This window comes from Vanessa atalanta, chromosome 24 (genome assembly GCF_905147765.1).
Source record: "Vanessa atalanta chromosome 24, ilVanAtal1.2, whole genome shotgun sequence".
Classification (NCBI taxonomy): Eukaryota; Metazoa; Arthropoda; class Insecta; order Lepidoptera; family Nymphalidae; genus Vanessa; species Vanessa atalanta.
In genome coordinates, this window is record NC_061894.1 from 4785343 (window position 1) to 4809263 (window position 23921).

Consider the following 23921-nt stretch of genomic DNA (forward strand, 5'->3'; position numbering starts at 1 on the left):
TCGCGCCTTACATCCTCAAATGAATAAATTACACATTCAAATAAGACACAATTTGTCAAGTTTGTTATTGACAATTTTATGATAAACTATGTCAATTCTAAATTTTTGAATAATTATTAAGTCTTACGCTGTTATCTTTTACACATTTTTCGCAATTTATATCATTAGAGTTCATTGTTAATAATTACAAGGATTTTTTTCAGGATTGTTTAAATTTTCGCGCTTTAATTTCAGCGTCACAACCAAATCTAAACACGATTCGACCATATAATATTTATTGAAAATAAAGTAACAGTTTTTGTAAAGTATATATATTAATCAAGAAATATAAATTATTCATTATAAGTTAAGTTACAAAAATACGTTACTTCTTTAAATATTTATAGAAAATGGGCAGAGACGTAAAATGTACTTTCGGGACTCGGATGGCGATAGATATCCATATGCTAAATGAGATGATATATAGAGAAGTCAAGCACTTCCGTAACTATAAAATATACAGACCCAATTTCGGATGTAAGTACATGACAGTTATAAATATACTTAAACATTTTTTTAATTAATTTACACAATACAATAAAATAATAATACTTGAATAAAGTATGTTTGGATTTTGATTTGATTATGATATTTTGCATCGAAATTCCTTATGGAACGTATATGATCACTAGAAAGGATTTGTCAAAATTCATCTCCTAAAGGGGTTTTATAGGATGACATTATTTATGAAAGTTCGTAATTTTTGAAATATGTAATACATTATTTAGTATCTTTAGTATCTTCTGCTTAAGAGTACAAGACAACTGTAATATCATTTTCGAAATTCGTCCGATAAAGTTCCACACACTTACTGTTACAGGGTTGAATAGACGATTTTTAATCCAGTTTAACTGTAGTACCGATGAAAACATTCATAAGTAAATGAAATTCGGATGATAATACAAATAATTTACAACCAAAGATATAACATGGAGGAGATTGAGAATGGATTCTTGGATTTTGGCTGATTAGCATGAGTCTACACGATGAGAAAATTACTCAGCTTTTTAAGACATTATAATTATAACTATAATGATATATTTTCCTCCTCAGCAATTCCGGTAACTGGTAAATTCTATGCGGCCCATGATCAGTTAAAAGCAGAATCGAAGGAACAAACTGAGAAAGTTGATAACTACCATCATAACGTCGCTCAGACAAGGGCTAAGGGACCGCATAGCAAGTACCCCTCGCCGGCCACCGAGAATCAAGTGTTCGTATATTTTGCATATCCTCCATTTTTAACCTACTATCTTTACTATCTATATTTGGCCTGATGTATATCTTACACAGGTGAAGATAGTCATGATCTTGATTTCTCTTTAAAAATGCCAAAGCTAAATGTAGAATAATCCATTTCAAAATCGAAATCTATTTAACATATTATTTTTATAAAGTACATATAAGCATAAAATCTAAAAAAACTTTGGAATTTATTTTAGGTATGGTTGGTACGATAAACCTCTAGTTCCAATGGATCGCAACGATCGACGATTCTATCATCCAAAGAGAGAAAGCTTACATACAAAGATCGAAATAATCATTCTCATGTCAAATCCTAAGAACAGAAATTAAATGATATTGTAAAAACTTTAAAAAAGAAACCGCAGCGAGAAGTAACATACACTGTCAACTGAGCCATCTTTGAAATGATTGGGTATTAGCAAGCTAGACATATCATGGTCATCGCTGATTGGTTGGTTGCTGTTGAAATTAATTACCGTTCGACCGCACCGATCAATCTCATTCGTGAAATATTCATCTGCATTTGGAACGGCACATCAAGATTAAATAGTGATATTAACCAAAATAATTACAACAGTATGTTTAATTTAAGATACGATTATCAAATTTTTAGGTTTATTTGTTGGATTTGTAATATTAAAACTATTGATCTTGAATTCTATTTTTATTAAATCAAAATTATTCTTTTGAATCCGTGTCGTTGGTGGCGTATTGATTCCAACTCTTTTTAGCTTTTTTTGAGAAATCACTTTTGTCCAGTGGGCGTAAATGAGCAGCGGCCACTCGATCCCTGAAAATGTGTGTTATAAAATGTTTAAAACGTATATTATATATGATATAAAATTTGGATAATTGGAACCTTGGAATGTAAGCGAAAAATAGCAATATATAGTATGTCGTTATAGTATGTCGTTGTCTAAGTTTCTTACCGGTTCTTCTCAGTAGAATTTGCATTCGGAACCGGTGGTAGCTTCACTTAATATAGTTTGTTAAATGACAATTCAAAAGTACTTGGAAAAGCCTATTTGTATAAAGTATATTTTAATTTTGATTTTTGAGTAGGTATTTTTCGTTCTGGTTTTAAGGCACAATAGACACAATAGAAACATATTTGGGCACGAAGAACCATTAATATATCTTACACAGCCACTGTCTATGGACTGAAGTAAACACACCTTATCAGGCCCATACTTGTCTACCTTCTTAGTAAAAACTGTTTCTACATCGTTTCAAATTTAGTAATTGCCTTACGCGAATTCTTCATACGTCTTCGCTGTATGAATAGCGTCGCATTTAACATCGTTCACCCTCCAATAATGTCGATCCTTTTCCACGCTTTCCTTCAGCTGGTTCTCCATAGCTGCTATATCGTCTTTGCTTAGGGGTTTGTCCATTTTTATATAGTAATAAGCTGGTGTTTTAATGCTGGAAATGTAGCAATTGTATTGCTATCGAATATTGTAAAGATTTAATAAACAACACCGTTGCTATGGTAATTATTTATAAACGTCAAGTAAGAAATTATGGCGCATATTCAAAAATAGATTAACACGAAAAAAATGTATTTGAAAAACCCGGGAGTATCTTATATGCATACCAATTAAAGTTGGTATCATGCAGCGCCATCTAGAGGCGAGTTTTAACAAGTATGACAGTTCCGCCTAATGCATTAATACCTTGCAGCGTACTACGTACATTAAAAAAAAAAAGCCCGCGATCGCCTGTCAAAGCGGCTTGGGTTTACTTTTTGGCGCGAAGTTAGGGTGCTTCGGACATGCTATTTTTTAATCATAGGAAATACTTTTAGTTGACTTTTGCTATTTATTTTTAATAATTTAAACTATTAATGTAACTGTTGATTATTATAACATCAAATAGTTTATTCTTTAATTTTTCGTGACGTACAGGGAACCTGTCATAGGCCTAAGGCAGCTAAGGTATCTTTTGTTTATATTCCTAAATCATTTGACCGACGTATCTCTATAAATTTCGCATTAGTACTGTTCACGCTATTATTTACTAAAAATGTCGTTCTCACGATCTAGCAACGCAGTATATACAGTTACTCTCGGCTATTATTTAAACTGTGAATAGGTATTTATTATTTTATATATCTACGCTGCTTAATAATTTAAAATAATTATAAGTAAAATCGATTCCAACAGTTCCTAATAAGTTATAGTACCTAATCTAAGTATCATACCAATGTTAATTGCTGTTAGATACTTATTTAATTACTTATTTAATTACGTAAATTAAACATGTTAAGGTAAGATTTTAGATGTAAAGGAAATGCAATACAAAGATATTCAGTTGTAAGATTTGGTGTTTTAATTGATCTCTTGTTCATGCTTGGAGGAAAACTTACGCGAATATCAGCACACACACCACACGTGACTCCTACTCGGTGGTAGGGCTTTGTACAAACCCTTCTGGGTAGGTATCACCCACTCATCAGATATTCTTCTGCCAAGCAGCAATACTTTGTATTGTTGTATTCCAGTTTTCAGGTTAATATTTCTAACAGCGCTTATGTCTATGGGCGGTGGTGACCACCTAATATAAGGCGCCCGTCCACCTACTTATTTTAAAAAAAAGTTTTAGTACACTAAATGAATCACTAATCAAATCACATAGACAACCCAATCTTTTAAAAACAATTAATATCGTGAGAATTTAGATCTCAATGTTTGGAAGTACAAATTTGCGTTCAACCTAGTTTTTTTTTAAAGCAAAGAATAAAAATTTAATTAAAAACGAAATATAAATAAAAGAGCCGTTCGGCGCGCTAATTAACCTCTTATCATTAGTTAGACAAATTCAAAGTCAAAACTTAAATACACAAGCGTTACATTTCCTTTTTGATTTAATCTATCAGTGCAACATTTGTTAAAAGAAACTCAGTGACATTTATTTTTCGAACAAATATTTTGTAGATTGCTGACGGGAATCTTTTAAAGGTAAAAAGCGGAATTAAAAATATCACTATCCTCCCACCACCAGATCCCTTTCGAATATTTACTGTGAGTCATCTATAATGTAGCTAGGTTATGTTCGCAAGTATCTAAGTCTTAGTTTCAAAACCTGGGTCGAGCTGAAGGTTTTTTTTTTATTTTGTTAAGTAGAAGTTTGATGTGTGGACGTGACAGCATCTATATGTGAATAAAAGGAAATACCGCGCCACTGGATACGGCAACATGCTGTCTAAGAATGGCGATTATTGTTTTTGTGTTTGTTTCTGTTTTTATTGTTCGCTTTTATTACAATTTCTTTTTACTAACATTAATTATACGGTATGTAATACTAAGAGAAGGTTTGGAGCATATTCCACCACGCTGCTCCAATGCGGGTTGGCGGAATACACATGTGGCTGAATTTCGTTGAAATTAGACACATGCAGGTTTCCTCACGATGTTTTCCTTCACCGCCGAGCACAAGATGAATTATAAACACAAATTAAGCTCATGAAATTTCAGTGGTGCCTGCCTGGTTTTTGAACCCGAAATCATCGGTTAAGATGCACGCGTTCTAACCACTCGGCCATCTCGGCTCAGTGGCTAGAACGCGTGCCTTCTCCTTCTCCTCAAAGGGAAAGGAGGCCTTTATCCCAGCAGTGGTAATACTAAAATTAAAATATGGACTATGTCTAAATAAATAAATAGCAACTCAGTACTCAAGGTTGAAAACCATCAACATTAATGGCGATGTTAACTACTTACTACTTACTTAGGTGGAATATAAAGCTGCCCGCCTCCCATTTTCTTAAAAAAAATATAACGAACTACTATTAATAAAATAACAACGTGTAGTCTAGCTTTGCATTCGCAATACCTCTTTATTGCAAGAATTAAATTATTGAAATCTTCATTTAATAAGTATAAAAAGTTATTTATATTGTTCTCTTGTTAAATAATATTCCTTTAATCAATGGAAAAATCTTCAAAGAATCTTAACCACTAAAACCTCTGGGATGATAATTTCAACGTACACTTTCGCTTCGTGTCGTGCTTGAACAGACACACAAAATTAATATGTATGTTATATATATCAGATGACCAATTAATTTATCAACTTTTTATGTTATAATTAAGTAAACTGATACTATTGTATACCCGTTAAACCTTGGAAACAAAACACCCGATCCAAATGATAAAAAAAAATGCTTTGAAGTTTACGTACGTGTATACGTATTCATTTCAATAATCTTTTTAATATAAAATATTTTATCAAAAAATTATTAAAAATTATATTAATAAAATATCAGATACGTAGGTTAAAATTACTTGGAACCGCTGAATTACAAAAGTACATAATCACCAAGAGTTTATCAAGTTCTGAGCGATGTTGACTAAACTCTTATAAACTATTGCTACGTATAACGCAGCTCCTTGATACTTATCGCTCCAAACATATTTATTAGAAGATTTTAGTGTTATTGTTTAAAAAAGTAACGGATGTACTTATAAACGTCGATTAACGGGGAATTTTTTTATGGTATAGGTTGGCGGACGAGCAAATGGGCCACCTGTTGTTAAGTGGATACCACCGTCCATAGGCAACGGCGCTGTATGAAATATTAACCATTACTTACATCGCCAATGCGCCACTAGCCTTGGGAAATAAGATGTTAAGTTCCTTGTGCATATAGTAACACTGGCTCACTCACCCTTCAAACCTGAACTCAACAATACTTAGTACTGCTGTTTGTCGGTAGAATATCTACTGACTGGGTGGTGCCTACCTAGATGGGCTTGCACAAAGCCCAACCACTAATTAAATACTGACTTCTCTTTCTGTCATAAATGATTTGACATTCGAAAAAAGAAGACAGCATGATTTGTCTAATTACCTCCAAATAACATTTCTAAGTAAAGCCGTTGAATATTATTTTGTAATTAGAATAGATAAAAAGGCATACAACGAAACTGTTATGTTGGTCCTAATGCATTAAAAATATAACTATTTAAGAATAATTTCTCTATTGGCACACGTAATACGAGTAATCAAAGGTGCTAGATTTGTTGTAACCATGTTATACCGCAAAGCGTGCCTCCTTTGATTCGCCACGGATTTCCACAAGACCGGCTAATGCTAACATCTCTACAGCTATGAAATTCAAATGCATTATGACCAGAGACAAAATATATACATGTGAGTTATTATTTATAGTTAGATTATTAACATAATTTCAATCATAATTATTCGTGCATGATCCTAATGAGAATTAGAAAAATAGTAGATTCAAGTAATATTATCTCGCTAAAGATCTTAAATATTCGTTAGTTAATGTCCTAACGTGCAGGGCTGTGTTCACATGCCAGTGTAGATTGCTTAGAGGCCCCGCATCCGCTGGGTGCGCTTGCCAGAACAAAAAATAGGAAATAAGGTTGTAAAACTCATTGTTAATGATATTGTTAAAGATAAATATTTCTCTTATTTGAAAATGATGATGGCATATCTTCGTAATATAGAAAAAGTACACTTATTATGAATAAAATTGATAAAGACATGATATGGTCCTGCTAATATCATCATCCGCCTACCCTTATCCCTTATCTTATTTTGTTTGGGGTCGGCGCAGAATGTCTTTTCCTTTCATACTTCTCTGTCTGACGTCATTTCACAAGTAACATTCTTTCCAGCCATATCGTCTTTTACTCAATCCAATCAATGTGTAATAACTCTGGTTCACTAACTTCTCAAACCGGAATACAACAATAAAAAACATTGTTGTTTGACGGTGGAATATCTCAAGAGGGGTTGGCAGCCCTTTGATAGTATTGAATCAATTTCTTAGAATGTAAATGTTTCTATTATTATAATTATTATTTTAATATAATAAGCCCGTAATTAAATTATCTTTTACTTAAATAAATCAATAATATAATCATTGTATCATTTTCAAATCTGCTTTTTGATAAAATCTCTGCCACGATATGAACATGAAATACCGACATAGTCCTCGCACTAGTTTCACATTACATTATTTCGAGTGTGTGCGGAAATATAAGATTGTGTTTTAGTTTTTTAATATGAGTGTGCGTTACTATGTGATCAGTTACCTTAGTAGTGTAGTTTTCTTAATGTTTGCTACCTAGCCTTACACTAAAAAAAATATTTATTGACCACTATGGGGTTTAGCTTTAGAAACCTTGCCCTATCGGAGCGGATAGTGCCGGCGTTAGGGAGATGCGCGATGGTTCGAGGACCTAGGGCACCAAATTTGAGGGGATGCCGAGGTTAGAAGTCTCGTGCCTCTCGTCCTACATACCTACTCAATACCCTAGGCAAACCTTTAGTCCTCGATCAAACTGCAATTACACTCGAAAAGTCATTCCATGTTTTTTAAGAGCCGTCTTTAACCTTCCCAGACCGACCATAAAAGAGCGTCGAATGCATGTCTAGTCCGGAGCTCCTAGATGGTTAAAGCCGGCCCTGGTAGCTGGTACTGCTCGGAATTAACTTTAAAATTAAACTTATCTCAATTTTAAACGTTGCAAATGAGCTACAAGTCAATATATATCATCTTAAAAATAATTTAAAATGGTTCAACAGATCTGCTGGTTATCTATTTTGAATTGAGACGTGGATATTGTTTCACCAACTATGAACTATTTCAAGGCTTCGATGTCGGTATTTATGATAACACGGCTACAACAGACATAACAACGACAAATCAACAAAATGTAACGGAAATAAAATCCAGTCCAATTTTAAGTACAAGCTCATTAAGTTTAACTACAAGTACAGTAAGTTATTGGATAATTGTGTGTATCGCATCTCATTATTTCAAATCTGCCACATGACATTCAACAATTTATTTTTTTTAGTTTAATTGCCTTTTTGGCACAAATAAAAGACACATATTTTTTTTCATGTTAATTTTAATTAAAAAAAAATCATATTAAAAAAACAAGAACTAATCCAGCGTATATATCAACTTCAATATATTCTCTTTAATATATGCTAAAGTTAATCTGTCATTTACACCTTCAGGCCTAAACCGCTGTACCGATTATCTCCACAGACATGTTATTACCTTTAGTGTAGATATCTTTCATTTGTATTTTTTTGATGTGTCTAATATTATATATTATTTAATAAGTGCTTAATATTAGTGAAAATACCAGTGCAGGTGAAGAGAAGCCAATCCTATTTACTTAGTGGAAAGTCAGTCACCTCACCACGATTCACTAAGCGCTTGTCGATCACTAACCGTGTAAGCAGCAAATGTTTAGTGACAAATTGAAACGCCAACATACTGCGCACTATAAAGTATTCCTGATCGTATAAACGATCACTTACCAAGTGTCACTAGGCAGATTAGCACTAACGACATACACCAAGCTCGTATAAAATGTAGAATGTTGATGAATATTTGTCCGAACACGGCAATGTGTAAAGTCTAGGAGCTATTGATTATATTTGCGTCATTTGCACAAATATGACAACGAAAGTTTTTAGCTACACATCTGAGGAGTCAAATAAACGAATTTGTATTGAAGTGGTGACGATACTTTCTTCACTCAATTGCATTATTGCTCATTACTTTGTGGACTAATATTTGCTTAGCCTCCGAATCATGATAAATCACACACAAAGATGTCGTACGTGTGTCTAATATAATTATGCGAACTCGCTTAACCAAATGGATTAAAACTTTAGAGCATCATATATTTGCAGTGATCTAAACAAAGAAAACAGCTTTACTAACAATAGTGGTTTAATCTAGATTAATCTGGTATCTGCTTTTAAAAGTAGCCAGTGAAAGTTCAACCTGCTTAAAAAATATTTTTATATATATTTTTAGAGCGCACCAACTACATTAAAGTATTTACATATCACCAAGTCTGAAAACGAAAAGAAACATATTTCGAATAAAACCTGCTTCGAAGAACAGCCTTCAAACATTGGTTCCTATGAAGTTCCAACGCAGAAGGATATTGTCCTTTTTACCAAAGATCTCTTACTGAACTTGTTCGAAACATATAAAAGAGATGCTATGTCACTTCTGCGAGATATTAAAGAGGTAATTGCGGAAATGATAAAGTTGGTTGAGCTCGTGAGCGTTAATAGACTACATATACCTTATTTAAATGTGACAATAAATTTTCACTCGATTATCCGTTATAATTATCGGTTGGAGTGTCTAGATTATAAGGCTGAAAAATCTGAGGTCTTGGGTTAAAAACAGGACGATAAAAAGTATTTTAGGATCATGAAATTCTTAGTAGCAAGGCGGTGTAAGACATTAGACATTGTTATGCAAACGAATCAAAGAAAACAATCTGTTAGGCACTAAAAACAATTTTATACTATTTCTGTGGTTCGGTGGTCAAAAACGATTAACATTACTTTTGTTTCATCAGAATAGAAACAATGAATTGATCTATATAAGATGTGCCTTTGTGCTTTATATTTTGGGTATTTATAACGTTAAGCTCAATAATTAAAAATAAGTTTTTTTTTTATTCATTGGCAGAAGGTAAAGTTTACATTTTACTCTCAAATATACTTTGACCCTTGACAGAACACAGTTTTTTTTTCGTTTTCTCACAGGTAACCAAAGGAACAACATCGATAGAGAAAAATTGTAAATACAACAAAACAGCTTACAAGCAATGTGTTAAACTTGTTAGTGTGCAAAGTGAAATAATCACTAAGAGCCTCGTCACATCGCTCGAAATGAAAACAGTTGACATAGAAGATCTTACAGAGGTAAAAACACTAGAGGCCATGAAACACTAAATGAATTTATTTTTGCATTGTTTATTTTGTACAAATTCTAATATATAATATGTTTAAATTTAAAAATATATAATTTAATACTGATATGAGATTCTCGTAAATATCATATCTGGCGATTAATCTGATATTAAAAAAACTGGGTTTCCTTTGAACGGACTTTAAAAATCGCTGCACTAGAAGCCTGACATTTATTTTTAAACTAGTCCAGGTTCTCACGGTCGCACTAAACTAAAGTAGATAGACAGATACAGTAGTGAACAGAAATGTTTGATACATAATTTTCAACCCAACACTATTTTATATTACATTATCAATTTAAGCAGCACATGCCATGGCTCTCGAGAGGCATTAGTTTTCTGACAAATAGCTATTGCAATAATTATAAATTTTATACTTAGGCCTCGTAAATAAATCTACATAATGCAGAAAACAAATTAAAAAATCTTAATAAGCACATACATAGTCAGCGTGGCAGTACATTTTCTATGTAGTATAATATAGTTGTAAATTTTTTTTTTTTTTTTATTGCCCGGGAGGGCAAATGACTCTGCTCCACCTGATGGTAAGTGGTAGTAGAGTCCAAACGCGACGACGGCTAGTGCAGTTGGGAAAGGTGATCTGCTCTAGCCGCCCCCGCCTTGCCGGCCCGCAAGATGCCTCTTCACGCCTCGCTTGAAGGAACCCAGGTCATAAGAGGAGGGGAATACGTGCGCTGGTAAAGAATTCCATGTTTTGGAAGTGCGACAAAGAAAAGAGTTGCCAAATTTCTTTGTACGCGATGGAATTGATGTCACAGTTAGGCGGTGACATCGAGAACCAGCACGCGTGGACTTGTGAAGGAAAGGGGAAGCAGGAATAAGGGAGAATAGTTCCTCTGAGCAAGTAAATACTTAAAACATAAAATTAAATTTAGCCAATGGATTAAATACCTGAATTGTTTATTTTTTAGAACACTATATGCAATTTGTCTGAAATGAAGAAAGATCCAATATCGTTGATTAAACTGCTGGCACAAGAGACGACAATGTTAAAATTCGCTCTTCCAGGATTTTTGAGACTCTTAAACACATGTTTTACACATTGTGACAAGTATGATATATATTTTGTTTATTTATAATCCTCCTTCTTCGTAAATATTCATATTTAAATGTGATTAAATGTCCTTTTATGTACCTAATAAATTTATTCCGCTTAGATCTCAACGCACGGTGAATACAAAAAAACCGTTACGCCGTATGACGGATCAAGATCTCGTGGTAAAGTATTTTTTAACAAAAAAAGAATAATATTCAACTCATAAAAGATTCAAGACGCGCTGTCTAGCAAGAATTCAAATTGTTAAGCTGGGTGCGTTCATTCTAATCATGCTGGGCCTGTGAGTTGTGACTGATGTTTGCAACAAAACAATCGATCGAGCTTTCACGAGTTACGCATTCCGACCGCTAGATGGAACTCTAGTCTGTGAACTTTTGACGTGAACTTGACTAAAACTTTTTAACAACTTAACCAAAATAATTGAGCTTTTCATAGTTTTTAAAGTGTATTACTCAAATAAAAATATATTTAATATAGTTGAATGTTAATTAAACAGTTTAATTGCATTTTCATTAATCCCACGCGTCAAAGTGGCTCTGTGAAATTTGTGTACATACTTTCTACATAATTTAAGGAATTCGAGTGATTCAGGTAAGAAATATTTGTCATATAGACTTGTTCTATTTATTATTTGACGATGTTTCGTAGTTTATTAAATTACTTTACTTACAAAATGTATACAAAACATTTTAACCACGTACTTTCTATTTACGTTACGTAGTGCTGGGTTAACAGACAAATTGTTATTCACACTTTAAATTTTAAAACATATGTATGTCATTTATGATAATAAAAACATATTAAATGATCTCCCGTGTCATTCGTTGCTTATATAGATAAATACAAAATTGAAAACTGAATTTTGCAACTACATTAATCAATATTAAATCTTCTTATACAAATTACTAGTAGAAAACAATTGAATATAGTAATTCTTAAGTTCAGTGATTTAAGCTAGAATCACTAGTTAGTTAATAGAATTTATAAATCATTAACATTTAAACCACACTTATTTATTAGTGAATGCTTTGAAGTTTGGTACTTTTGACTGGGTTAACTTTAAAAAAAAAAAACAAACGAAACATCTGTAATCATTCTGGTATAAGCTTAATTGAAAAATACTAAACTTTTTTAGTAAACAAGATATTTATATGTATGTCTAGTGATGCTATTTAATTACATAATTTATTATGGGATGAAAAATAAAACACAATTGAAAAAATACAGATCCATTTATTCAAAGGCAATTCATTATTGAACACTTAAAACACATTGCTAAAACGTTGAAATCCTATTTTTATAGTCTAATCACTTTTTACTTTTTTTATGTGATTTTTTAGACTTTTTTGTTTTCTTCTTGTGTTTCCTCTTTTTTTTATCCGAATCACTGCTCTCTGAGGACGATGAGCTGCTACTTGATGAGGAAGTACTTGATGATCTATAAGAAAAAAAATCTTTATTGCACACTAATACAATTCCAAAATTAAATTATCAAACTGCAGTACATCATTTAAACACTGGATATTTAGCAATTTGAATGTGTGCCAAGGCGACTTTATAGATATAACAATCTGTTCTGGCGACTTTGTTATAGAAACTTAAATATATGAATTAAATAGTAGGTTGTGCATTTTTGGAAAAATATGATACCGTTTTGAGGAATAATACTTTATAATCAATTAATGAACTATCATTTAAATAAGGTCTAAGTATCAACTCACAACAATAGTTAATAAATAGGTTAATGTTTAATTCTTTAAACATAACTAGCTTCCACTCATGGTTACACCTGGGTGTACGGGGCGCAGAGCAAGTGTTTCATAGCATATGCGTTAAGTCAAGGTAATAAGCTTTATCTATTCTAAATACCATCCAAATCCATTCGGTAATTTTTGGCTAAAAGAGTAATTAAGATCCATCGACCCTCACAAACATTCGTATTTATAATTTTAGTAGAATACTTATATAGAAAATGTTGTGTACAGTATCCCAAAATAAATGATTGTAAACATTTGTAATTGTTGCTAGGATTGTGTATTAAAAAAAGAACAAAAAGTAGCAGACTGATAATGTCGCACTGCTGGGCTAAGATTGTGTCTCCCTTTGAGGAGAAAGTTTGGAGCTGGAATAAGCTCCAAACTTTCTTCCTCATCAACATCCTTCTCTAATGCAGTTTGGTGAATAAACGTGGGAGAATTTCATTTAAATTAGCCATATACAGGTTGTTTTCCCTCACCGCCAAGCACATGATCAACTATAAATACACACATGGAAATTCCTTACTAATTGCCTGGAATTCAGCTCATAGTCATCGGTTAAGATGCACACATTCTAACCACTGCCAGCTAGGCTCTTATATTACATAAAATATTTTATTATATTAAAAAGTGTTTATCATATATTTTTTACACTAAAATTATGATTGTGATGGGTATCAAATTTATTTTATTCGGTGACCTAACATGTGCGGCAAGGGTTAAGGGTACAAACAAATGATACCTAGATCTCTTCCTTTTTTTACTCTTCTTTTTTTCTTTTGCCTTCTGTAACTTTTCTTGCAACTTCTGTCTTAATTCCGCTTCTCTTAATGTTTGCAGAGGAGTAGCATACTCTTCCTCACTGTCGCTACTTGTACTACTTACATCTAAGACAATTTCTTTATTGGGATCCACCTGTTATACAAGTCGTGTTACATGATTATATCTTTAAACAAAAAAAAAGTACTTTGTTTCGAATATTGCTAGCCAATAGACTTTTAATTTAAAAAGATTACTACGACCCCATTGTTACGATGCAAAAGTATGCCACAGGGTCTTAGCAGTCAATTTAGAATTTTTTCATCACATGTTATGCTACTTCTATAAATATAAAAAGTAATAAATGTTGCGCAAGCCAGATATCTCAACTTCAGACTCAATTATAATCTTAACATGTCAATCTTGCACCTAGGATAACTATGATTCTGTAATAAATACCTAGTATTTGTCTGAAATAATATAGGGTATTGAATTAAAAACTTTTATTACTCTTGCATAAATATGAATTACAATGTTAAAAAAACATATTAATGTTACGTACGTAACATTACTTAGTAATGATTGTTTAGTATTTTTAAATATTTTTATCGGTTAATATTTATTTTATTTGTATAAAAACTCTGTTAATTATAATGTATGATGATGATTTCGCCAAAATAAAAATATGCTAAAACGTCCATTGCATCTGTTATAAGTTTAAAATCGCGTCCAACTACAAATAGCATAAATTTATGATAAATAACAACTTCTAAAGTTTATCAACAACTTTGTTTGTAAATACTTACTTTGATAAAGTTTCTGCATTGAAACGTTAAGTGTCCTGCATAACCGCACTTCTTGCACGCTGCCCTAGAACTATCTTTGCCTATTTTACTTACTAAATCTGTATAATTGGACATTATGTATTAATATAATTATGATGAAATCACAAAAAAAAATGTAATTCAACCGCAAACAAGTACGAGTTGACCACTAGGCTTTTTGACGTTTGCTAATTGCTGTCAAGTTGATGACGCGTCTGTCAATGTTAGATTACGGAAACGTTCAATTGAATGCATTTAAATATTTGATTAATATAATATTAAATATGCAAAAGTTTGTTAATTTTAAATCAAATTAAATATTTTAAAATATATTGAATAAAAACCTTTAATTTAATAAAATTATTATAAGCTATTTGTTAACCTAGAACAGTAATTTCTTATTGTTTTATTCGTATTATTGTTGCTTTACTTTTTGAAATAAATGTTATTATTGTAAACAAAAATATCAATTTTTTTATCTCAAATATAACAATTTTTAAATTTATATTTAAAATTCAAATATTTTTGTTTTATACCAATAATTTATCGAAATTTGTTCTTAACAGAAATGCAAGATTTATCAAGATAATAGAAGACATGTTAGAAAATGGCAGAGTTTTTACCTCTATGCGACGTTTTGTTCAACGTGATATCCCTAGCCGGATACTTTTGCGACGTCGTGTTCGACCTAGTGATGGGCTATGCACTACTAGAACGAGGATATAAATGTACCTTTGCAGCAACTATATCGATAGTTGTCACTTCTCTATTAATATCACAGGTATGTGTAGAAGAGTTAAAAAAAAACTGTTCGATTTGTCTTTAAAGTAGCATTGTTTACGTACTTACACATACATACCTAAACAGATAACCGTCTGAAAAACAAAATCGTCATTGCTGTCTCGTCAAGAAAAAAATAATGAATACCATATCTATTTTTAGGTTCTATCCCTCCGCTGGTACCTTCACGTATGGTGGGCAAGTGAAGGCCGGAAAGACCGGCCACCCTGGCTACCAATTGTCCTGCATTGCTTACAAATGGGTGTGCTGTGGCGATACGCGCGACTTCTCGTGCCGGTAGAATTACGGAGGGTCAAACATCAAGTTCGCGATCTTTGTAAGTATTATCTATACAAATGGCTTATGGATACATCGTGAGCGTTAAATAGGGCTAGCTATCTTTTTTGTTTAGTTATAGTAGCTTTGCGTAAGCACCAGTTATTCTACCAGAAAACAGCAAAAACAATATATTTTTCTATTCTGGCCCCAATTGTAGGCCAGTATAATTACAGGCACACGATTAGAGGAGCGTCGACATGTGAGATTGTGACCATATCTACCCGTTAAGTGGTCTAGCAATGGTTTCAGCAAATGGCTTGTGTGCCTTCCTATCAAAGTGTTTTTTAAACACTTTAAAATTGTTTACTTAATTTTCACAGTCACAGGACCATTGCCAGATTTAAAGAAATATAGTCTTTTTTAGGTATGTTACGTCTAGTCCATGCGTTTTGCGAGGCGGCGCCGATGTTGCTATTGCAACTCCACATATTGCTTAAAGATGCAGACTTGCAGTCAACCAACGAGTTGGTTGGAATCACTCCTGAGCCAACAGTCGATGAGCCATCAGGTAGGCTTGCAGGTTTGTAACTTAGATCTTAGTTATATCTTATAACTTGATTATTTGTTTGACTATATTATAAAAAGAAAGTTTGTTTGAATGATTGCCCTTTAATCATGTAGGGAAATCAATATTTTATATTATTAATTCACAAAAAAATACTTAAATTGGGTAGATTAACTCGTATGTATTAAGGAGTCGATATTAAATTTATTCCCCTACGCAAATGCGAAGTGAATTATAACCAGGGTCGGACCGTAAGTTTAGGGAGCCCTGGGCTAACACAACTTACCTAAGACATATCAGAACGTAGACTTGAATTAAATTAATTGAATGGGTTTGATTAATTGCAGGACTCGCAGGGATGCTAATCATACGATCTGTTTAATTTAATCAAGTTACGGATTCTTTCACATTATGGTCTATTTTAGACTTGACTTGACTTAGCTGGGGCCCCCTTGAATCCACGGGGCCCTGGACTGAAGCCAAAAAAGCCATATGGTAGATCCGACCCTGATTATAACACAAATTTAATATTATCTACCATTAGTATCATGTATTTTCAACTCAACTCGATTGAAGTATCACAAAATATTAAGTACGTAAAGCTCAGTTGTTTAAACCTATTTTACATTCGCTTAAAATATTCCACTTGTCTGCAGCGAATAAAGCATTCGCGGAACTTAACGTGATATCTGCTTCGCTGTCGTTGTTCTCCGTGTGCTGGGCGCTGGCCAGCTTCAGCAAGAACGTGCGCTTGCAGAACGTACACCGTCTCGTACTCACCTGGCTTGGAGTTATCTTTCAAGTAAGAAAAAAATCTTTGTTGATGAAAAATCTAATAAAATTGAAGTTCCTAAAGAGTTAAGGTTTTTTTTGAGATTCAAGTTTTCGTATGTGATGTATACACAGCCTTATAAGCTAAAATGTTTCAAGTCTGTCTTGCGTACTGAATCGCAAATGCTGTTACTACTGAGTTTCTTGCCGATTCTTCCCAGTAGAACCTACATCCAAACCTGTAGTAGCTCTAATTTTACCACGGTTCTTTAAAATTATGGCTCAAAAGTGCTTGTAGAAGCCTACTTGAATAAAATATATTTTGAATAAATTTAAATTTGTAGTTTACGAAGTTAATCATCATTTCAAAAATTTGTAGTTGTATTTATATTGAGTCGTTTCTAAATATAATTCGAATGAGTTATTTGACGTAAAAACCGTTTTTCTTCTCGTACATACAATGTATGTACTTAAAACATGTATTCAGTACACTGAATTACAAGTAATTTTATAAACTACTTTAATTTTTATCATCATGCACAATTAAATTCTAATAGTCTTCGTTATACTGAATTGTCTTCGTTGACTAATCAAGGTTCCAATCTAAAATTTGTTAAGGATTAATGGTTGTGTACCTTTATCATTGTTTTATTTTTTTTCAGTTTTTATGGCGTTTGGGAACTGTATCGGCTCGGATATGTGCTCTCAGCGTTTACGCTCTAGTCTATGAATATTGGGTGTTTTTAGTTATAGGTAAGTCCCATTAGTCAAAAAAAATCTTGATCTATTAAAAATTCCAACTTGGTTGTTAAAAAAGTCGTATCATATTGGTGGTGGGCAGAAAAAAATATATTAATATGTATATAAAGTGGATGTATTAATACATACTGGTTAACAACCTATTCCGACTTAGTGGATACCGAACCTTAAACAGCAGTAATCTTACAAATTACTCTCATCAGGTCTCCACTGGGTATCAATGTTCTTGTGGCTGATATCTCCAAAGAACGTGTTCCACGGCGAACGTATAAGTCGTCCGCGTAAAGCGTACCTCTCAGCTCTAATCGCCTTCGTGTACGTGTTCGCGTATATCAACCTGCAGGAACACAATCATAGACAGAAAATGGTAAGGAAACTATTTATATGTAAGGGGTTGGAGAGGGAGAGGGACGGAATAAGAAAGCTTAGATAGAGTGTGTGATATGGATATGAACAATCAGATGACGAATAGTAAAGGAGAATGGGAGGGAGAAGAAGCTGTGCTGACCCCAAATAGTTTGGAACATGGGCAGGGAAAAGAAGAAGAAAAAAACAATTTACAACGTATTGTTTACTCTACGGGTGTTCCACAGGGTACAATACTAAGTAAAATTTTCTTACAAATGCGTATAACCATTTATAATGTGGAATTTCTCCTAGATAAACTCTGTGAATACTTTATGTGTGAACTACACTCGAAATATTTCAAATTACATGTAATATAAATTAGACTTTTACGATTTAGTTTCAAACGTCACCAGCTATACTGTTGAACGTTTCCAAAAAGCGTGAATTTGGTGACATTTGATTACAGCTACTGAGATCTAAATAAAATATAAATGAATACTCTCAGCCGACTCCGGGTAAAATACTCCTCCGTAACTAAATAGGTCTTTTTGACCAGGTGGTGTTCTACTGCGTGATGTGCGTGGAGAATTGCGTGCTGGTGACGGCGTGGTGGTGGTCGTGGCGAGGTGCGCTGCGTCCCGCCGCCGCCGCAGCCGGAGCCGCCGCCGCCGCCGGGGCCGGCCTCGCCTTCATGATGCTCTATTATAGGTAATGCTGACGACAAGTTTAACATGCTATTTACCTTATATGTAATTATTTCGCATCGAGCAAGACAACAATAAACTTTCTAGAAACAGAACAATCTTACAATCTACCAAATCTATCAAAGTATTGAAGAAGAAAACATTGTACGAGGTACACAGATGTGGTTCGATATCCTACAAGCAAATCTGTTTTAAAAGTAAATTATTTTTTTAGATATTTTCACGTCCGAAGACTTGGCTACATGTTAGGGGAGCACCAACAGGGAACGAATAGTACAAATGCTTCATCGCAAAACAAAAACGGTATGTAACACATCAGACACTCAAAGATTTTAATATGTTCCATTTTCAAAATTAAACTTTTTTAAAATAATTTGACATTTTATTTTTGTTTTAGGTAAACCCAGCCAGGCAGACAATGCTGCTATACCGGGTGTATTTAATTGTAGGTTCTCTAACCCAGTGAATAATAGGTAAGAATCGATTTGTCGTCGTAAATTTTCGATGATGTAAGGAGGATTATGTTTTGCTAACGGAGTATGCGTTACAGTGCAGCGGGATGCCGCAAGAAGAAGAAACCGACTTCCTTCGTGCCGCCCCCCGCCGCGCCCCCTACCGCACCCCCCGCGGCGCCCCCCGCCGCCTTCTGGCGTCGACCGCTGCCTGCACATCACCACCACGTGAGATATTCCTTTGACTATATGAGAGTTTCATCAGATCCACCAATTGTTACCCTTGAGCAACAGTCAAATTGCCTTTAGAATGTTAATAATTCCAGCTCAACCTTAAAAATTATAGAATTAAAAAAATATATAACTAGATTTATAAAACTTTAGGTTGTAACTTCCGTTTGTAATTTACCTTATACTAAATTAAAGTATACTTTTTAGGGTGGTTCATCAGAAAATGAAGGTTCGAGTGTGGGGTCCCGTGTGAACATACAGCAAAAACTTCAAGAAAAGAAACAAAAGCAACTTGCCGAACTCAGGGTTATCGAAGAGGAAATAAAACAAGGGAAATTAGCCAAAACTACCCCTGTGGCCGCTGAAGAAATATACAGTAGCTTACAAAGACAGCCGATACCCAGGGCTAAAACGCACGCAGAACCACCCGCATGGCCCAGTATAGAAATGACACATTCCTACCAAAACTACCCCGTCTTACCCCACACGTGCAACCTTTACCCAACATACACGGAAATAAAACCAGAATACAACGTCCCGAACTTTCAAAATAACGAAAATACTAATGCTGATATAAAAATTCGCGTCCAAAGCATGTACAACCAAGATTCCAGAACATTCTACGAAAATCCTTCGAATCTTCGCAGCGAAGTAAACAGAGCTCCATTGAGGTCTCCAAATTATTTAGCAATCAGCGAAAATAGGAAATACGATTCGAACGTTTGTCGGAGTCCCAGAAATGTTCTGAACAGTAGCCCAAGAACCTATCTACCGGATGTGAGCACGAATAATTACGAAACTGCAGCTCAGAATAATACCAGACTACAAGCACAGAATCCTTCAAACATATATTCAGACGACAGACAAAACATTGCTGATTTTGCGGCATATTGCGAAGATAACGGCCAAAGTGTGTACAGAAAATTTGGTGAAAATAAAGAGGAATATGTATCAGCCTTACAGAGTTTGGCAAACGTTCAGGGTATGGAGAACATAAGGGGTATTTACAATGAGGTGGGTAGTTGTAACCAGTACAATCAAAACTGTGATAGGATGTTCCCTTATCCGGGGCTGGGGGGCAAGAAGATGGAACAGCTAAGGAAGATGCAGCGGTGCAGGACGCCGGAGATATTACTGGCGCCGCATTACTTAGAGGGCTGTACTAGACAAGTGTGCTGTAATTGGGGTGGACCATATTCGTAAGTTACTCCTGATATTTGTTTTTGTATTTAGCATTTAATTAATGAATCTTATTGATCTTATTATAAAACACAAGAAGGCAAACAATCTGAAGTTAATATTGCTTAATTTTCATGCAGGATATATAAATTTAATTATTATTTTTGATTCTTGTTCATTAATGTGAAGAGTATCTCTTAATTTTGTCGGTTTCTGATAATACCTACTCGCCGGACAATCTTTTACGTTTATTTATTGAATATCATTTTGTGATAAAAAATGTTGGTTTGGAGGTTTTTTTCAAAAAGGTGTGATTTTAATTTTACCACTAAAGTTTTTAGAATTGATAAAATGAGGTCGGAACTATCGGTCGATAATAGTTCGACGAAATCGATTGTATCTTAACGTATTGTAACGTAACCAGCTATTTATCTGTTAACTCACCCATACTAATCCGAGCGTGTGCCTGTGTCGGCGCAGCAACCGCAAGAAGGAGGAGAGCGCGCTGGGCGCGGGCGGCGCGGGGGGCGCGGGCAGCGCGGGCGGCGCGGCGGGCGGCGGCGCGCCCAGCAGCGGCTCGGAGTCGGGCGAGCGCGCGCGCGACACGCCGCGCCCGCCCAGCGACATCGACAGCCAGGTCGGTGGCGACTCCTGTTCTCGACAGTTGCCTTAGTGCGCACCCACACACGCACCCCCTCCCTCGGCAGTTATTCCGCCGAACATCAGTATATTTCTGCGTTCAGGGTGTATAACATGTACCATGTGCAACTAGCACGGGGTAAAACATCTTGCATCCCTTGGTTGGTAAGAAGCGGCGGCTTTTTATTTTAGACTGAAGGGAAATGGGGTAGGCTTGAATTTTTGTATATTCCAACATAGACTAGCTACCCGTCCCGACTTCGCACGTTTAGAATGTCTATATAGAACATTTAACTCATAAGTAATTGAAGCCGCTGAAGGCTTTACCTGCGCATAATTTATAAAACTTTACGTATTGCACCTGTTTCTGTGCTATACGTAGTACTTTACCGTCTCAAGGGGTGAATTAACTATCTCCATGCCAAATTTAATGTAAATCGGTTGGCCGTTTTAAAAGTAAAGAGGCAACAGGGAGAATTACTTTCGTAGCTAAAAGTTCTGGGTGCACTAAACATATGCATATAATCCTATCATCCGAATTCACTATATAATATTGACAATAGTATTTTATTAAATCTTTAATATTTTGTTTTTAACGTCCGGCACTTACATAAATATTATGTTTAATCTTCAGATATCTTTGCCGCGTTCGTACACGCTCCCGCGCGAATTCCGTTACTGGAGGCGGAGACCGCGACTGCGGGACGCGCACGTTCCTAGCAATAATAGCAGTGACGGTAATATATTAATTATTCTAATATTCCTAATTTCCTTCCTTCCTAAGTTCATTTTAATCTTCAACAATCATAATATGTAACTTAACCAAATTTAAATAATGAATAATAATAGTTTTTTGGGTAAAAATAATAATAAACAAAACACGAATTAAAAAGATAAAAAATCTGCATCCTTAAAAATATTCAAAATGTATTCAAATAAAGAAACTTGAAATTCACATAAAATTAACATCTCATTTCATATTATTCAGGTGACGTTGACAGCGCTGATAATGACAGCGACAATCGTTCCAACTGTTCAGCGTCCTCGCAAATACAGCCCCCGACGTACGGCGATGGGTTCCAGTACCGACCGGACATGAGACAGGACGAACGGTATAATGAAAACGTATACGCCTGCCCCGACAGAAGAAGACGAGGCTTCAGGAAGCAGGGCCCTAAGCCTGAGACTAAACTATGATAGAGAAAAAAATATATTGGCGCCAATTATTATGATTTTTTATCTGTATCATATAGAAAATATTTAACCACCGTGAAAATGCATTTATGATTCAAGTTGTTTAAATTAAACTCAAACATTTCTGAATAAATGGAATATATTTTCAAATACGAGTAAATATAAGCCGTGTAAATTAAATGTAAACTGATCATTAATAATCAATTAATTATTATCGATAAAAGTTGTGGCAAAAATTTATTATTTTGCATTAATATTTATATAAGATTTATTTAGGTCTAATAATTTTATCCTAATACTAACAAACTTGGACTGTTTTTATATAATGTAAAGATTATTAGAAACGCTCAAATAAAATTTAGTTTTAACGGGAAGAGATTCTCAAATGTACAATTCTGTTTTAAATTAAATATAGTATAGTATGATTAAAACTGAAGTCATTTAGGTGTTAATTTTTATATGTCTATATTAACTTAAACATAAAATTGTACTTACTAATATTTTAATATAATTTTAGCCTTACTTAAAATATTCTAGATTCATTTTTAATGGCAGTTTACTCTCTAAAGTTTACTAAATAAAACTAATGAGTATTAAAACGGTAACATTGTACGTACTATTGTATGATACTTGTATATTTATGTACCTATATAAATGTAGAGAGAAGATGAAAAGAAAGAAACATTAAACAAGACATTTCAAACATTAAATTTGATCTATTATTTATGTACCTATTCAAATTGCAATGAAATTCTCCCAGAACCAATTCCTTCCATACAGATACCGGGGAAAAGGTAAAAAATTGTTTTGGATAACTTGAAGATTCAAAATATCTTTTAATCTCTTATGCGCGAATGTAGGTATTGCGTAGTTATGTGTAGGATTTCGAGAAAGTCATCATTACTGCTACCTAATGGCTTTCTTAGTCGTTAGCTTCTTTTATTTTCAATCGAGCAGGAGGCTCACCTGATGCAGTGACTAACACCCCCCCATGAACATGGATTGATGCAATCCGGGGGCTTACAGGTGCGTTGATAGCTTTTTAGAAATGTGAACGCTTTTTTTCTTGAAGGTTCCTAAGTCGTTTCGGTTCGAAAAAACCGCCAGCGAAACTGGTTCCAGAGAGTAGTTGTGGGTGGCAGAAAATGCCTTAGAAATCGCATTGTTGTGGATTTTCGGACTGCACTCTAGTACTCACGCAATCTAGGTGGTATGTGGTGGAATTTGGAATTTTGATGCGATGTCCAAAGGTGAAATTCAGCAGCCAGGATTAATCCAAGCAATTCCTCGGAACATTCCCCGTCAAAATTTCAATAGAAGATGCAGAGTAATCCAATATCTATACACAAAGCCAAAGGATTAAACAGGTCGCAGAGGGCTAGGTCGTCAATAATTCGAGCCGCTCTGCGTTGAAAACAGTCAAATGGAAGAAGCTGGTATTATCGAGCAACTGCCCAGATGTGAGAGCAGTATTACATGTTTTATAAAATTCAACAAAAGCCACAATCATACGATAGATCGTATGGCTTTTGTGCTTTCGTAGACGGAAAATA

At 34.3% G+C, this 23921-nt stretch overlaps 4 protein-coding genes and 1 pseudogene across 6 annotated transcripts; 3 read left to right on the plus strand and 2 right to left on the minus strand.

Moving 5' to 3' along the window:
- Positions 1–223: 223 nt before the first annotated feature.
- Positions 224–1869, plus strand: LOC125073487 (protein FAM183A-like). 3 transcript variants are annotated; one of them, XM_047684338.1, is made up of 4 exons: positions 224–288; positions 387–516; positions 1093–1252; positions 1482–1869. In XM_047684338.1, exons 2-4 carry the CDS (start codon positions 390–392, stop codon positions 1612–1614), a joined length of 420 nt encoding a protein of 139 aa, XP_047540294.1. In that variant the 5' UTR covers positions 224–288; positions 387–389; the 3' UTR covers positions 1615–1869. The 3 variants fall into 3 exon arrangements, with proteins under 3 accessions (XP_047540294.1, XP_047540293.1, XP_047540295.1); XM_047684337.1 differs by having other exon boundaries at positions 276–305; XM_047684339.1 differs by having other exon boundaries at positions 284–300.
- A 65-nt stretch (positions 1870–1934) lies between these two features.
- On the minus strand, positions 1935–2762 carry LOC125073539 (coiled-coil domain-containing protein 103). The gene is made up of 2 exons (XM_047684400.1): positions 2536–2762; positions 1935–2074 (listed from the first exon to the last, which is right to left on the minus strand). The coding sequence occupies exons 1-2, from the start codon at positions 2676–2678 to the stop codon at positions 1963–1965; spliced, it is 255 nt and encodes an 84-aa protein (XP_047540356.1). The 5' UTR covers positions 2679–2762; the 3' UTR covers positions 1935–1962.
- Positions 2763–7414: 4652 nt separating this feature from the next.
- Positions 7415–11355, plus strand: LOC125073524 (annotated as a pseudogene).
- A 51-nt stretch (positions 11356–11406) lies between these two features.
- LOC125073364 lies at positions 11407–22484 on the plus strand. The gene is made up of 15 exons (XM_047684166.1): positions 11407–11718; positions 15034–15248; positions 15410–15584; positions 15951–16094; positions 16748–16893; positions 17525–17615; positions 17825–17988; positions 18526–18677; positions 18888–18976; positions 19071–19146; positions 19224–19353; positions 19564–20555; positions 21016–21172; positions 21809–21911; positions 22163–22484. Exons 2-15 carry the CDS (start codon positions 15075–15077, stop codon positions 22369–22371), a joined length of 2802 nt encoding a protein of 933 aa, XP_047540122.1. The 5' UTR covers positions 11407–11718; positions 15034–15074; the 3' UTR covers positions 22372–22484.
- On the minus strand, positions 12341–14664 carry LOC125073363 (protein SREK1IP1-like). Its single transcript, XM_047684165.1, has 3 exons — positions 14450–14664; positions 13627–13799; positions 12341–12565 (listed from the first exon to the last, which is right to left on the minus strand). Exons 1-3 carry the CDS (start codon positions 14561–14563, stop codon positions 12436–12438), a joined length of 417 nt encoding a protein of 138 aa, XP_047540121.1. The 5' UTR covers positions 14564–14664; the 3' UTR covers positions 12341–12435.
- Positions 22485–23921: the final 1437 nt, after the last annotated feature.

Bases quoted from the DNA above. Each gene is read 5' to 3' on its own strand.
- LOC125073364 (XM_047684166.1), top strand. From the start codon at position 15,075: ATGGCAGAGTTTTTACCTCTATGCGACGTTTTGTTCAACGTGATATCC. The intron at 15,249-15,409 runs GTATGTGTAGAA...ATCTATTTTTAG, and splicing joins CTTCTCTATTAATATCACAG to GTTCTATCCCTCCGCTGGTA. The intron at 20,556-21,015 runs GTAAGTTACTCC...GTGTCGGCGCAG, and splicing joins AATTGGGGTGGACCATATTC to CAACCGCAAGAAGGAGGAGA.
- LOC125073487 (XM_047684338.1), top strand. From the start codon at position 390: ATGGGCAGAGACGTAAAATGTACTTTCGGGACTCGGATGGCGATAGAT. The intron at 517-1,092 runs GTAAGTACATGA...TTTCCTCCTCAG, and splicing joins ATACAGACCCAATTTCGGAT to CAATTCCGGTAACTGGTAAA. The intron at 1,253-1,481 runs GTTCGTATATTT...AATTTATTTTAG, and splicing joins CCGGCCACCGAGAATCAAGT to GTATGGTTGGTACGATAAAC.
- LOC125073539 (XM_047684400.1), bottom strand. From the start codon at position 2,678: ATGGACAAACCCCTAAGCAAAGACGATATAGCAGCTATGGAGAACCAG. The intron at 2,075-2,535 runs GTAAGGCAATTA...ACACATTTTCAG, and splicing joins AAGACGTATGAAGAATTCGC to GGATCGAGTGGCCGCTGCTC.
- LOC125073363 (XM_047684165.1), bottom strand. From the start codon at position 14,563: ATGTCCAATTATACAGATTTAGTAAGTAAAATAGGCAAAGATAGTTCT. The intron at 13,800-14,449 runs GTAAGTATTTAC...CTTGTATAACAG, and splicing joins AATGCAGAAACTTTATCAAA to GTGGATCCCAATAAAGAAAT. The intron at 12,566-13,626 runs GTATCATTTGTT...TTTTTCTTATAG, and splicing joins AAAAAAAGGAAGAGATCTAG to ATCATCAAGTACTTCCTCAT.